This window comes from Dermochelys coriacea, chromosome 25 (assembly GCF_009764565.3).
Source record: "Dermochelys coriacea isolate rDerCor1 chromosome 25, rDerCor1.pri.v4, whole genome shotgun sequence".
In the NCBI taxonomy this organism is placed as follows: Eukaryota; Metazoa; Chordata; order Testudines; family Dermochelyidae; genus Dermochelys; species Dermochelys coriacea.
The window spans coordinates 12,534,970-12,548,495 of record NC_050092.1 but is presented as its reverse complement, the minus strand read 5'-3'; the positions used below and the strand labels follow the sequence as shown (position 1 = coordinate 12,548,495).

The 13,526-nt window shown below is 61.1% G+C and overlaps 1 protein-coding gene across 4 annotated transcripts; it reads right to left on the bottom strand.

Annotated features, from left to right (window-relative positions):
* On the bottom strand, window positions 1–12,658 carry PLK5 (polo like kinase 5 (inactive)). Of its 4 annotated transcripts, none has more exons than XM_043502534.1 (15): window positions 12,538–12,658; window positions 10,166–10,273; window positions 8,748–8,864; window positions 7,715–7,844; window positions 6,082–6,169; window positions 5,907–6,002; window positions 5,376–5,574; window positions 4,711–4,849; window positions 4,534–4,622; window positions 4,330–4,438; window positions 3,063–3,143; window positions 2,489–2,648; window positions 1,829–1,958; window positions 1,603–1,713; window positions 1–898 (listed from the first exon to the last, which is right to left on the bottom strand). In XM_043502534.1, the coding sequence occupies exons 1-15, from the start codon at window positions 12,640–12,642 to the stop codon at window positions 713–715; spliced, it is 1,848 nt and encodes a 615-aa protein (XP_043358469.1). In that variant the 5' UTR covers window positions 12,643–12,658; the 3' UTR covers window positions 1–712. The 4 variants fall into 4 exon arrangements, with proteins under 4 accessions (XP_043358469.1, XP_043358470.1, XP_038239949.1 ...); XM_043502535.1 differs by having other exon boundaries at window positions 2,597–2,648; XM_038384021.2 differs by lacking the exon at window positions 3,063–3,143.
* Window positions 12,659–13,526: the final 868 nt, after the last annotated feature.

Below are 13,526 nucleotides of genomic sequence, written 5' to 3'. Positions count from 1 at the left end.
TTAGCAGTGGGCTTCCGCCCAACCACTTCCTGGATCCCAATAGGATCATTTTCCTGTAGCCATCTGGCCCGACCCTGTCACACCTCCCACATTTGGACTCCTGGGTTCTCTTGCCTCCTCAGAGCACCTCCCTCCATCTCATAACCTTGGCTTTCAGCGCCCCCTTCCCATCCTGGCTCCAGTCTGGGCGGGAGCCTGGCCCAGCAGGCCCGTTCCCCACCCTCTGCCAGCGCAGAGTGGTCAGGCCTGGCCAGCTGCAGTCCCAGACCCTGCAGACAACTCCCCAGTTTGCCTGGCCACGGGCCCCAGCCATTCCATGCAGCCTGGTGGCCCCCACCACCCGCTGCTCCAGCTCCCCTTTGGGAGCCACCTTTGGAGGTCAAGGCCCATTTGCAGCGCCCCAAATCCCATCCTCAGGGGACGCCAGTGGGTGAAGCTCCTGGGCCGGCATTAGCATCGGGCAAACGGGCACCTCCAGGCACCGCTGATTCCAGAGGGGCAGAGTGGAAAGTACCCATGTCTCCACAACACCCCCCAAGCCAGGGAGTAGGGTTTGATCATCAAATTGGGTCCCAGAAGAGCCCCTAATGGGCCTGCCTCAGGCCACAACATCACCTCAGCCACCCAGTGTCCATGTCCATGCCACGCCTGGCGCTGGGCAGCAGGTCTGGCTGCCGGGGGCGGGAGAGTCCCGGGGGGGCAGTGGAAGCAGCTACAGGCAGTGGGCCATGTCGAGGGCATACTGCAGGCGCTCCCGCAGGGCTGGGGTGCAGCCCCCTGTGGCCAGGGCGCCCAGCGGGAAGGTGGCACTGATGCGCTGCTGGTCAATGAAGGTCAGGAGGTGCCCACCGCCTGGGCAGCTCAGCACGAGCTTGGTGTGGTCGTGATAGAAATTGACCTGTGGGGCAGAGAGGGGAGTGACGCGGCGTCCCACAGAACCTGGCCCAGGAGAGGGTTAATACCCCTGCCCCCACCCCAGAGTCTCCCCCTACACACACACACACACACACACACACACATTGGGGAGGGCCAGGAGCCCAGCTGGTGGCCCCCGCTGCTGGGATCCGACAATCGGACCAGCCCCCATGAGCTTAGGGAGCTCTGGCTGCAGGGTTGGGGCTCCTGCTCCACTGCCTCCCCCTTGCCCTCTAGTTCTGACCCTTCTGCCCCCCGACTACCAGCCCCCAGCTGCCCTTGCACCTAAGCCCCCCTTTCCCAAGGGCTTTCCAGCCCCCACTGCCACTGTCTGGCCCTGCTGCCAGGAGAGGGCCTTGGGGCAGTGTGAGTAGGGGAGCAAGGACTGCAGCCCTTCTGGGGCCCCGCATTCCCAGCCCTGGGCCTGTCGCCCCGGCCAGACTGTGGAACGCAGCTGAGGCCGTCAAACTCACTTCACTTGTGACACTGGATATTCCAGAGCAGCCTAGGTCTGCAGAGGCCCTGTGTTGGGTGGGAGGAGCCAGAGCCTGGGGCGTGGCTTGGGGGAAGTGTGATGGCGGTTGCGGGGCGCTGCGGGGTGGAGGGGAAGGACGGATCAGGGGAGAGGAGGGAGCAGCCATGGGGCAGGGGCTCAAGGGCGTGCCGGGGGGCTTGGGAGGGGGTTACCTGCAGCGTCCCATTGCTGAAGAGCATCAGCAGCGCCCGGTCCGACTTGGCACAGCACAGGAGACAGGGAGCGTCTGTGGAGCTGCTGGGACCCGCCGGCTCGCTCCCCCCCTGCCAGCAGGAGCAGAGTCAGGCAGCTGGCTGTGCCAGGGGCGGGGGCACCGAGCGTGGCTCCCCCTTACAGCCCCCCCCACAACATGGGGTTTCCCCAGCCCCAGGGCCTCACCTCCAGCAGCTTTTGCTGCATGTACTGGGAGAAGAAGTGCAGGATGCCCATCTTCGTGGCCAGGGAGGCGGGCACGTCGCTCTGGGGGAAGGACATGGCCTCCCCATGCCCTGGGCAGTAGCAGACACGCCTGGAAGGAAGCAACAAAAAAAGCCGCGAGGCTGGAGCAGCAGCCCGGGGGCTGGGAGGGCGCCAGGCAGAACCCCTGGAGAGGAGGCAGCAGTTGTCCCAGGTGCCCAGAGACCTGCCAGGGCAGGTGCCAGGCAAGGTGGGTGTCAGGGGGACTGAGCAGAAGATGGGGGGGAGTTTGGAGGTAGCTACTGCTGCATGGGCAGGCGGGGAGGTGGGTGTCTGAGGGGGGGTGGGGCTGACCATGCAGAGGGCTCCAGGGGTGGCAAGGCAGGTGCTGAGGTGGGTGCTGGGAAGGTAGAGGGCCAGGTGGATTCTCAGGTGGGGGCGGAGGGCCAGGCAGGTGCCCGGGGGAGAGGGCAGAGGGCCAGGTGGGTGACCAGGAGAAGGGGAAGAGGGCCAGGCGGGTGACCGGGGGGGGATACCTACGATGGCTGCAAGCAGAGGGCTAGGCAGGTGCCCGGGGAGGGAGCCAGGCAGGTGCCCAGGGGAGGGGGCAGAGGGCCAGGTGGGTGTCCGTGGGATACCTACGGTGGCTGCAGGCAGAGGGCTAGGTGGGTGCCATCGGCAAGCAGGGCGCCCGTAGAGCCGTCCGAGAGCAGGTAGCCGAAGCCGTACTTGTTGGAATAATCCACCCACCTGGTGACCCAGAGGATGGGCGGCGCCAGGCGCTGCACAGGGTTGTGCTCAGCTGCAAGGAGAAAGAGGGGACCTGAGGCCCAGCACAGAGGCCCTCGCAGGCCCCTGGTGCCCGGCCAGCTGGGGAGAAGCCCTGACAGAGCAGGTGGGGGCAGGAGGCAACCTGAGCAGCCTGTGCCTCCACCCAGCAGACCCCCACTGGCCCGGCCCAACCCCTGGCACTGCCAGGCCTAGTGGGGCAACCCCACCCCCCAGCATGGAGTCCTAGCCCCTGCAGCCAATGGGCTGGACAGTGGCCCAGTTGGAGCCTGCACCCAGGGTGGGTCCAGTCAGCCCAGCCCAGGCCCCACCTGTATCTGGCCAGGTTTGCGTGGGGGGCTTGGTGCCTGGGCTGAGGAAGGCCCAGGGGACGATGGAGCTGGGCGTGTAGGGGTTTGTGGGTCTCCGGCGCAGGGCTCCCTCTTACCCAGAGGCATGTTCGCCAGGCAGCTGCTCAGCACCCTGGTGACTGATTGCACCGCGCTCCCCACGCTCCAGCCTGCATCTGCTGCAGAGATGGGGCCGGGATCAGGGCTCCATGCATGGAACCCCCTGTAAGCCTGGCAGGGTCACCCTTCTGCCCCCCACCTTCCAGCCCCCATCACTACACCTGCCAGAGTTGGGGCTAGAACCCAGGAGTTCTCATCCCCCCCATCTAACCACTATATCCCAGTCCCCTCCCGGAGCCAGAGAGAGAACCCTGGGGTCCTGATCCCCCACCCCCATCTAACCGCTAGACAATGCTTCCGCCAGTGAGCACAGCAGGTGGCTGGATCATTTCTCTGCCCAGCCAGCCCCATGTGCTCTCCTGCCCTGAGTGCCTCCCCCCCCCCCGCAATGAGTGGTGCTGTTGCCCCAACCAGCCAACCGGAAGGGGGAACCCAGGGGGGCCACACCAGGGGGAGGTGTAGGGTTGCCAACTCTCCCAGTTTCGCTAAGAGTCTCCCGGAATCAGGCCCTATCTCCCGGAGGCTACTGAAGCCAACCCGGGAGGTTTTTAGGTGCTAAAAGTCTGGCATCGCGGCAGGGCTAAGGCAGGCTTGGCCCCCGCAGCTCCCATTGGCTGCAGTTCCCGGCCCATGGGAGCTGCGGAGTTGGCGCTTGGGCAGCATGCGGAGACCCCTGCCCCGCCCAGGGACGTGCCAGCCATTTCCAGGAGCAGCGCGGGGTCAGGGCAGGCAAGGAGACTGCCTTAGCCCTGCTGCGCCACCCACCTGGAGCCCACACCCCTCACCCCCTCCTGCACCCCAATCGCCTGCCCCAGCCCAGTGAAAGTGAGTGAGGGTGTGGGAGAGTGAGTGACGGAGGGAGGGGCCTTGGGGCAGGCGGCGGGGCAAGGGTATTTGGGTTTGTGCGATTAGACAGTTGGCAACCCTAGGGAGACGGGGGCCTCGTACTGCAGCGATCCCAGCCCAGCAGGCTCCCGGCGGCCCTACTGGGGGCTGCTCCGGGCCCCTGGCCACACAGTGCACGTGAGCTGCAGCCTCCCCGGGCAGCTCCCAAGGGAGGTGGAGACGGAGAGAGGTCTTTGGTGTGGGGGCCCAACCGGAGCCCCCCCAGGGCCCGATCCCCACCAAGGGCTCTGCACACACCACTCCCAGCTGCATCGGGCCCCGGATGTCTCCAGCCAGGAACCTTCCCAGATTCCAGCCCCACAGCCAGAGGCTGGTCTGGGAAATGTGGCATCCACTCACAGTCAGCACTGGAGCTTCTGGGCCTGAGAGCTCCCGTCATGAGCAGATGGATGGAGAACATGTGGGGGCCCTCGGGTAACGGCGCAGCCTGGACACTGCCTCTTTCCACCTGGCAGGGAGATGGGGACAGCAGGTGAGAGGGGGGAGCCGGGCTGCAGACCCCCCAGGTCCCTCCCCACCCTCCTGCCCACGGACCCCTCCTACCTCGCTGTGCTGCTCCGTGCTGGGCAGGTTCTGAGCCGGCCGGGATTGGCTCATCAGCTTCTCCGGCTCCTCGCCGGGTAATGGGCTACCTGGATGGAGACACAGCGGAGCCGTGATGCCACACGGGCACTGCCAAGCTCAGCCCAGAGCACGGGGGAACGCAGTCGCTTGACCCACCTGCCCGGGGCTCCTGGCACAGCAACCCCCTGAACAGCACCTTGGCCGCCTTCTGCAGGAGCTTGCCGATCGGATTGGGCAGTGTGAAGATGGGCACCGAGTGGCAGGCGCGGGACGGCAGCTTGTCCGGAGTGAAACCCTGGGAGACGACAGCCACGTCACTCCATTCCCGGCCGTATCGCGAGCTGGTGCCACAGAGGGGGCAGGGCAAGGACCCCACAGTCCATATGGGCACCAGGGCTAAAAGGGGCCATAGAGGCCAGGGATGGTGGAAGTAACTCAGAGGGGCTGGAGAGGTTGGAGCACAGCCCAGGGACTTGGGACACTGTGTCGGGGGCTGGGTGCAAGAACCTGCCAGTGCCCGCACCTGGATCCTATTGGCTTTGGTTTGCACCAGGCCCGGTCACAGCTCTTTGCAGCTGAGCTAAGGGCACGGGACCCTTCTGGGGGCTGTGGGCCAGGGGAGGTGGCATTCATCCTAAGACAGGGAAGCACAGGTGCACACCCACCCTGGGCATGCCCAGCAATGGGGCCCGGTTCCTCCACAGTACGCTCAGCACCCATCTTAAATCCTGGTACACAGCAGGGGTTGCAGCGCCACTCAGGATGGGTGCCTGCCATCTATAGTGCCTGGGGAGACTCGCCCACCCCTGCATTGCCCACACCTGGGTGAAGAATTCATGCTCCAGCACCTCCTCCAGGCTGGGCCGCTCCAAGGGGCGGGGTGCCAGCAGGCGGCCGATCAGCTTCCTGGCGCCGGGCGAGAGGTGGTTGGGGGCGGGGTACTGGCCCTCCCGGATGCACTGGTACATCTCCTGCTTGTGGGTGATCTCAAAGGGGGAGCAGCCTGTCAGAGCTGTGTACCTGGGGCGAGGGACAGCAGCCAATCAGAGCCTTCCCAGTACACCAAGGTGGGCACAAGCAGCCAATCAGAGCATTCCCTAGAGGGGAAAGGCCCAGTGTCCCATTCCCCACCCCACTGAACCAGCCATTCCCCCTGGGGCTGGATTGGAGCCGGTGCCCCACAGAGTCAGAATGCCCCGTATCCCATTTCCCCACTCCACTGAACCAGCCTGTTCCCCACCCGGGGGCTGGGTTGGAGCTGGTGCCCCATATCCCATTCCCTCCCCACTGACCCGGCCCCACCCATCCCTCTCGGAGGCATTTGCCCAGTTGCAGCCTGGCGCCTCACTCACATGATGCAGCCCAGGGCCCAGATGTCGGACTGGAAGGAGTGCCCCTTCTTGGCGATCACCTCAGGGGCCAGGTAGTTGGGGGTCCCACATACCACGCTGTAGGGGAAAAGGAACAGGAGGTGATTATGCAGAGCCCCCCGGCGAGGGCTGCAGGCTGTGCTGGGCCAGCACTTACCCCCGTCTCTGACTGGCCTGCTCGTCTCTCGTTGCCAGCCCCAGGTCCCCGATCTTCACCTGCATATTCTTTGTGAGGAAGAAGTTACCTGTGGGGTGAAGAGAGGTCAGCCGCTGAGCGCACTCCGGGCAGCTTTCCAGTCACAGGGCCAGAGTCACCCCCCTTTATAGGTGGGGAAACTGAGGCACGGAGCAGGAAAGAACTGGCTCCAGATCACACAAGGAATCAGTAGCAGGGCTGGGAATGGTGTACTGGCTCCCAGGCTCTAGCCACTAGACCATGCTGCAGAGGAGAAGGGAGCATGGAGGGGCGCTTATGCGGGGCCGTCTGTGCCGATATTTTTCTGTACAGCAGCTCAAGCAGCTGTGGAGACAGGAGTAGCCCATTGTTCCGGGGAAGGGTCTGGGCAGGGTCTCCTCAGTAGCCCTGGCGGTTTGAATGTGCCCCATGGGAGCAATAAATCAGAGGCAGGAGGCCCTCCCCAGCCCAGCAGACAGAGGCTGCTTGGCAGGGGGCAGCTGTGTGCGTGTCAGGGAGAGAGGCCACATCTGGGGGTCCCCATGTATCTCCCCCTCCACGGGGCAGCCCCTACATGGAGAGCTGGCTCCCGGGCTCCCATTCAGAAGCATGAAGTCACGCTGGTGGCATTTACTCCCAACAAGCCAGACGGCCAGACGCGCTGCTGGTGTATTTATAACCCCTCTCCAGCCCCCAGCCTCCTTTGGGTGGGGTCTCAGTGGCCAAGGTGAAAGGCACGGGGGCGATTAACTCCTTCACTGCTGCTCAGGGCTTAAAGGATTGAAGGGGTCCCCAGGAAGATGGATTTGGGGACCCCTGGTGCTGCATTGCTGTAAGGCAGAGACCAATCAATCCAAGGGTCTGAGCCTCTAGGAGCTCAGTCCCATCTCCTCATTGCCCTGTGCGGGAGCTGAGAGGAAGGGGAAGGACGTGACCTGCCTCAAGTACAGCTGGAAAAAGAACCCAGGTGACTCCCAGCCACCACTGTTCCTCTGTTCCCCACACCGACTGGACCAGATTCCCAGAACCAGGATGAGAACCTAGGAGTCCTGGCACCCCAAAACCAGCTCAATGCTTCTCATGGCTGGAGAGAGGACCCAGGAGCCCCAACTCCCAGCCCCTTCCCTCCTTTCCCCCAACCTATAGGGCCCCCTCCCAGAGCTGACACCAGAACCCCAGAGTCCTGGCACCCAGCAACCTGCTCCACATGCCTCAGAGTTGGAAAGAAGACCCAGGAGTTCCAACCCCCCCCCGGCCTCCCCACACTTCGACCCACTGCACCACCCAAGCGCGGCATAGAGCCCAGGAGTCCTGATTCCCAAGTCCTGGCTATGACTGCTAGGCAATACTGCCCTCCTGTCCCCATAGGGTGCCTTCCCCACGGCAGCCAAGTCCCATAGCATGTCTAGGCGAGGACTCTGGAGGGGTGGGGCGGAATCCAGTTCCCTCTGCCAGTCGCTTTCCCACGGGCACCTGCTCAGCATCAGAGGGCAATGTGTAAGCATCACTGGCGAGGTCTCTCCTCCTGCACCCTTTGGGGATCCCCCCTTCCACCCCGGCATCACCCTGTGCTCCAGCCAGCCCCAGCTTGTTGCCGCCAGCCCGAGCCACATACTCAGCTTAAGGTCGCGGTGGATGATGCCCTGCTGGTGGAGGTAGCACAGCCCCGCAATGATCTGCCTCAGGTAATATCGGACCTCTGGTTCTGTCAGAGTTTTCCTGGCCTTCAGGATGTGGGCAAGGGACTGGGGATGGGGAGAGGAAACAGCTCAGTGACAGTTTGTGTCCCGCACAGTACACAAGCCTCCGACTGGCAGCATGGTCCAAGGTGCTGGTAACCCCCCGCCCAGCCTTTTGGGGACAGATTGGATCGGGCGGGGCGGAGGGGCTTGAGTCAAACCCATCCCCCCTCCCTCTGACCCTTGAACGCTCGACATCTGGGCCTGACTTTCATGGCTCCAGCCCATCTCTGCTTGTCGGAGGGTCAGTGGAGCTGCTAGAGGCAGGTTAGTTACTCTCGTATTGCCTCTGAAGCTGCCCCACCCTTCACTTAGTTGACTAAAAAGTCAGCCCTGAAGAATAAACACGTCTGTCCCTTTCAATCCGAAGGGAGCAGCCATATATATAGCTGTGTTTGGACTGATTCCTCGGCTGCTCCCAGGAAATCTTCCACTGCCCCAGGGTAATTTAGAGCAGTCTAAGGACTGCTCTAAGTGACACCAGCATGGGTGGCCCACTAAGCCCAAAGAGTGGAAGGGAGAGGAGAGTGACTCACTCGAGGTCACACAGAGTAGATCACAGGCAGAGAGGGAACAGACCCCAGATCTCCAGAATCCCAGCACTTTCTCTGCTCTAGACCAGGCTGCCTCCCGCAACACTAGTCAAACAAGCACCTCTCAATGTGCTGCAAGCCAGATAAAGGCTGGTTTCATATTTTCAAGCCAGATTTGCAGACACCAGAGGATTGGAAAAGAATCAGGAGAGATGCCCAAGTTATTCTGGCCCCAAATGTATGTAGGCTCCTAACTTCCCTGGATTTCAACGGAAGTTAAGAGTGCAAACACCTTGGAGGTTCTGAGTCTAGGTATTTCTTTGCTACCTTCCCTGATGAAATCCGGGGCCCAGCACCTTGGCTCGGCTTGGCTCACCTTGCGGCTGCAGTACTCCAGGATCATGTAGATGTTGTCCCGGTCAGCAAAGTGCCGGTGGAAGCCCACGATGTGCCGATGGTTCAGGTGGCTGTGCAGCTCGATTTCCCTCTCGACCTGTGGGAAGAGAATTGCAGACGTGCACAAAGAGCAAGAGAAACGAGTCACGAGCCCGGAGTGCTGGAGTCAGCTAGAATCATACAGCACTGTGGAAAACACACACCCACACACACACACACTGCTCCCCGGCTGGGCCTGTGGATCCTGGGTCCTCGCGCCCAGCTCGGAGTTTCACAGCTCTCAGCGTTGCACTCACAGCCTCTGGGAACTTTACGACAGCAGTAGGGATCATTCTGCTCCTCCCAAAGCTACTGGAGTGATAGGAGAAACCCCATTAGCTGCTAGCAGTATAGGGCCTATGATACTCAGCTATGCAGTTCAGATCCCAGCCCATAGGTGGCAGCTGTGCATATCCACCCACCACTGACCATTTCATTAGAGTCAGAACCCAGCTAGCTCAGAGCATTCATGCTTTTTGGTTGATGCCAACATGAGCTGGTAAAATGACAGCAAGACTGAGGCTTTAACGAGATCTGACATGTCTCTTGGGCAAGGGTCCTAAGGGATGCCAAGCAGTTGGCAGACAGTGTGCACAAGGGAAATCACGCCTCTGCCACCGAAATGCAGCTGGCTCTGCGGTGGAATGTGACCAGCGTCCCGCAACAGCTGAGTCACACGATAGAGGCAGACGGGGAATTTCTGGATCCTGAACGAAGCTGCAGGGGGAATGGAGATGATCAGGCTGTGGTTACCCGCAGGGTGGGAATTGGCTGGGCCACAGATTTAACACTGTCAGTCTTTGATGCTTAGGTGCAATGGCCTCCCTACATGTAGGAATGAGAAGTGGTCCCACCCTGCACTAACGCTTGAGGCTGCTGCTCATCTCTGCATGGCCCATGGTTTGCTCTGTAATACTCAGAGACCGGGTCTCAGCGTGGGGCTGGGCGACACCCCGGAGCTTGGGGATGGTGAGAAGAGGAATGTGGAGAGTCTGCGGCGGGAGGGGGGCTTTTTTGTTTGCTCTGGGGTTTATCCCCCATCACCCCCAAGATTGAGGTATGGGGTGAGGGGGCATGGGAATGGGGCTTGGCAGGGGGAGGGGTATAGTTGAGCCCCGGGTGCTGGCAAGGAAAGGGTTAATTAACCTTCCCCGTAGTTCATGAGTGTCTGCCCAGCATAGGCAGCCCAGCTGGGAGAAGGCAGAATAGGGCCCAGCTGCAGCCAATTGCTCCTCTGGGAGGATGATAAGAAGGGTGTGGGGAGGAAGGGGCATGACCTCTAGGCTCACCTGGCCAGACCCCTCCTCTCTCTGGCCAGTGCTAGATGCCCCCTCCCCTCGGGAGTAGCCCCTGGCTCACCTTCCCCCTGCTCTCCAGCCGGGAGATGCGGGAGTGGGGGACGATCTTGACAGCGTAGACCTTGCCGGTGGACATGTCCATGAACTTGTAGCATCGGCCGAAAGCTCCCTGCGTGCAAGGAGGAGTCGTGAGGATGCTGGTAACCTGGGGGTGCCCCTTGCTCCCCTGGCCCTGTGGGGACTTGAACCAGGGGGAGCTTCCCTGGGACAAAGCAATGGGGTTGGGCAACCAGGGAGGGTCATTCCCACCCTGACAGTGCTTCCAATGATGACCCTTGGCCCTTCCATCTGAGGGGCTCAGGCTTACCCCAGAGGGGCTGATCCTTGTTTTGCAGAGAGAGACAATAGCTGTGCCTGCTCCAAAGTCCCATGGCAGGTTAGTGTAAGAAGCAGGACTAGAACCCAGAACTCCTAGGTCGGGCTCGCCTCCCAGAGATGAGATGAATCAACCAATCCTGGTGCCCCAAATGCTGCTTTACCTCCTCAGTCCTTCTCCCCTCAGGGCCAGGGCCCTGAGTCGTCATTGCTGGCTCTAACCACTAGCAAGAAGTGCCCATGCTGAGCCTCACATGCTGCACAAGGCACCAGCCTTTCCAGCAGGGATAGTACGTGTTTTGGGCAGCTTTGCATGGCAGTTGGGGCTATCCTGCTGCTTGACGTGGCCGCTCCTGCCTGCCAACGCAGCTGTCTTGAAAGAGATAAAGTCACCCTCCTGCAGGTGCAGCAGCAGCTGATGGGCTAGTTGCTTTGCCTCTGTGCCTCAGTTTCCCAAAGGAGAGAGCAGCAGTTTCTCTCCATTTGCCACCGGGCTCTGCTACATAACCCATTCCTGTCTCACCCCTGTCTGGTAGAACAGTGAGGTCAGCACTGGGTGTTATGGCTATGAACAGAGATGGGGAATAAGACAGACAGGGTCTCTAGGTGCTGAAACTCAGGGGGCTGGGGAGGCTGCCTCACCCCCCTGGCTTGAAGTAGTAGCAACAACCCAAATACATGGTTTCCACCTTTAGCACCTCCACTATAAAAATTTGCAGCACCACTGGATTTTTAACCCCTCACTGTGCCTCAGTTTCCTCATCACGGGGGCTGTGAGACCGAGGCTTTGTCTGGGGGGTGGGCACTGCAGCAGCACCAGTGGGGAGCAAGCCCTGCTCTCCGGGTGTGGGCTAGCAGGCCGCTGGCTGGGCCCATGGGGGAGTGGCATTGAGCCAGGCTGGGCATCCTGTGCTGACCTGGGTCATCCTGGCCTCTGGTGCCCAGGGCCTGCAGGAACAGCACGGAGCAGGGCCCTGACCAGTGCTTTAGGCTGCTCCGTCCAGGGTAGGGTGACCAGCAAGTGTGAAAAATCAGGGCGGGGGGGGGGAATAGGACTCTATATAAAGACAAAGCCCCAAATATCAGGACTGTCCCTATAAAACTGGGGCATCTGGTCATCCTAGTCCAGGGTAACTTTAAGTGCTTGGGGCTTCCCTTGGCAGACTTGTCGTGAGCTGGCCACAGAGGGAAGTTCTGGGGCCAAGTGTTTTTGATCCCTTGATTCCTGGGTCACTGGCGTCAGGGCAAAGTAGGTGTAAACAATTGCCCTTGATGGGGTCACAGTTTGTACGGGTGTAAGGGATGGCACAGAGTGATTGAGGATCGGGCTCAGGGTATTAGGGAGGGTAAGGAGCGGGGTTCCCTTTGCACCCAGGAGGAGCTGGGAAGAGCCCCCAGCAACTCATGAGTTGTAACTTCTCCCTGGTAAGCAGCTGCTAGCCAACGTGGGAAAAGCGGCTTCCAGAACCAAGGGCACGTCTGGCAGCCCCCCGCTGTGAGCACGGCCCCCTGCTAATCTGCTGCTGATTTTGCAGTGAGTGCACCCCATGGGCTCCGGCTAACTGGGACAGCCTGATCCCTGGACTCAGCAGCGTCTCCTGAATCAGCCCCTGGGCTGCTGCAGCTCAGTGTTGGGGTCTAGTGAGAGCAGCAGGGCGGGGTCTGGGATTTGAGTCCTGGGTTTTAGTCCCAGCTCTCAGAAGGGAATGGTGTCCATTGGATCCAACAGGGGAAGGGGGGTAGGCAGCAGGACTCCTGGGTTCTATTCCCAGCTCTGTCACTGATTAGATGACCTTGGGCAAATAACCTGCCCCCTCCCATGCCTCAGTTTCCCCCATCTAAACTGGAGACCACAATAACTTCCCTACCTCCCTCAGAGAAGGGGGGCTGGATGAGTTTAATCCATGGCCAGCGTCCGGTGGCAGGTGCTAGAGAAGTGCAGAAGTAGCACCGTCTCCATCAGATGCGCACACACTGCTGAGGTCAGACTCTGCCCCCTGACAGCCCTGGGGGGAATTGGCTTCCTAGAACAGCTTGAAAGTGGGGAAGAAAAGGTACCTTTCCCAAGAGCTGGCCCCTCCTGTACAGCGTCCCAGTGCCTGGATCCTCTATGAAGTAGCTCAGGTGGTCTCCCTGTGCCCTCCTGCTGGCTGAAGGCTCCATCCGCCCCAGTCCCTCTCCCACCCCCTATTCCCCCCCAGCTCTTTCTCCGAGCGCCACTCACTGTGCTCAAGGCAGAGCACTTGCAAACCTCTTATAATGCAGACAGGGGCTTGCTCTCCCCATCGCCTGCCTGCCGATTGGATACCCAAGACATGGGCTCAAGGCTCCACAACTTGGGGGCGGGCAGAGGGGAGGGGCCGGCCGAGCTCGTTAAAGGGGAATCCAGGCTTGGCAGAGCAGCTGCGCCTCCGGTCCTTGCATTAGCAGCAGCTGGGTTTCTGAGATGGTTTGCCAGGCCCTCACCTGGAGTCCTTGGAGGGGTGGCATCATGGCTGGTTACTGCGGCAACAGTTGGGATGTTACACATGGGGGGGGGGTATGGTAAGAGACGAAATAGCCTGATATCCTCCACCCCCTCCCACACCTGCAAACACCTTTAGTCAGAGAAACATGGAATATCAGTGACCCAGCCAGACCAGGGGGTCTGGGGACATCTCAGCTGCTCTAAACATGGGTGTGCGGGAGGGACGTGTCACAATGGCGCAGAGAGATGGGGAAGCAGTGGGGTGCCCATTGCCCCCTGCTGGGGCCAGGCCTGCCATGTAAATGTCCCTTGGCTGAATGATGCCCAGAGGCTGCGGTAGAAATCGGGGCCTTGCTGTGTTAGGTGCTACACAGACCCAGCCAGCCCCTCCTCTCATGGTCTAGATGGACAAAGGGGAGAGAAAGATGGCTGAGAAAACGGAAGCACACAGAGAGCGAGTGTCTTGCCCATGGCCAGAACTGGTGGCAGCGCTGGGGGACAGAACCCAGGCCTCCTGAGCCCCTGTCCGGGGCCTTATTCACAAGGCTAAAACTTCGCATTGTGGAAGTATCCTGACCCA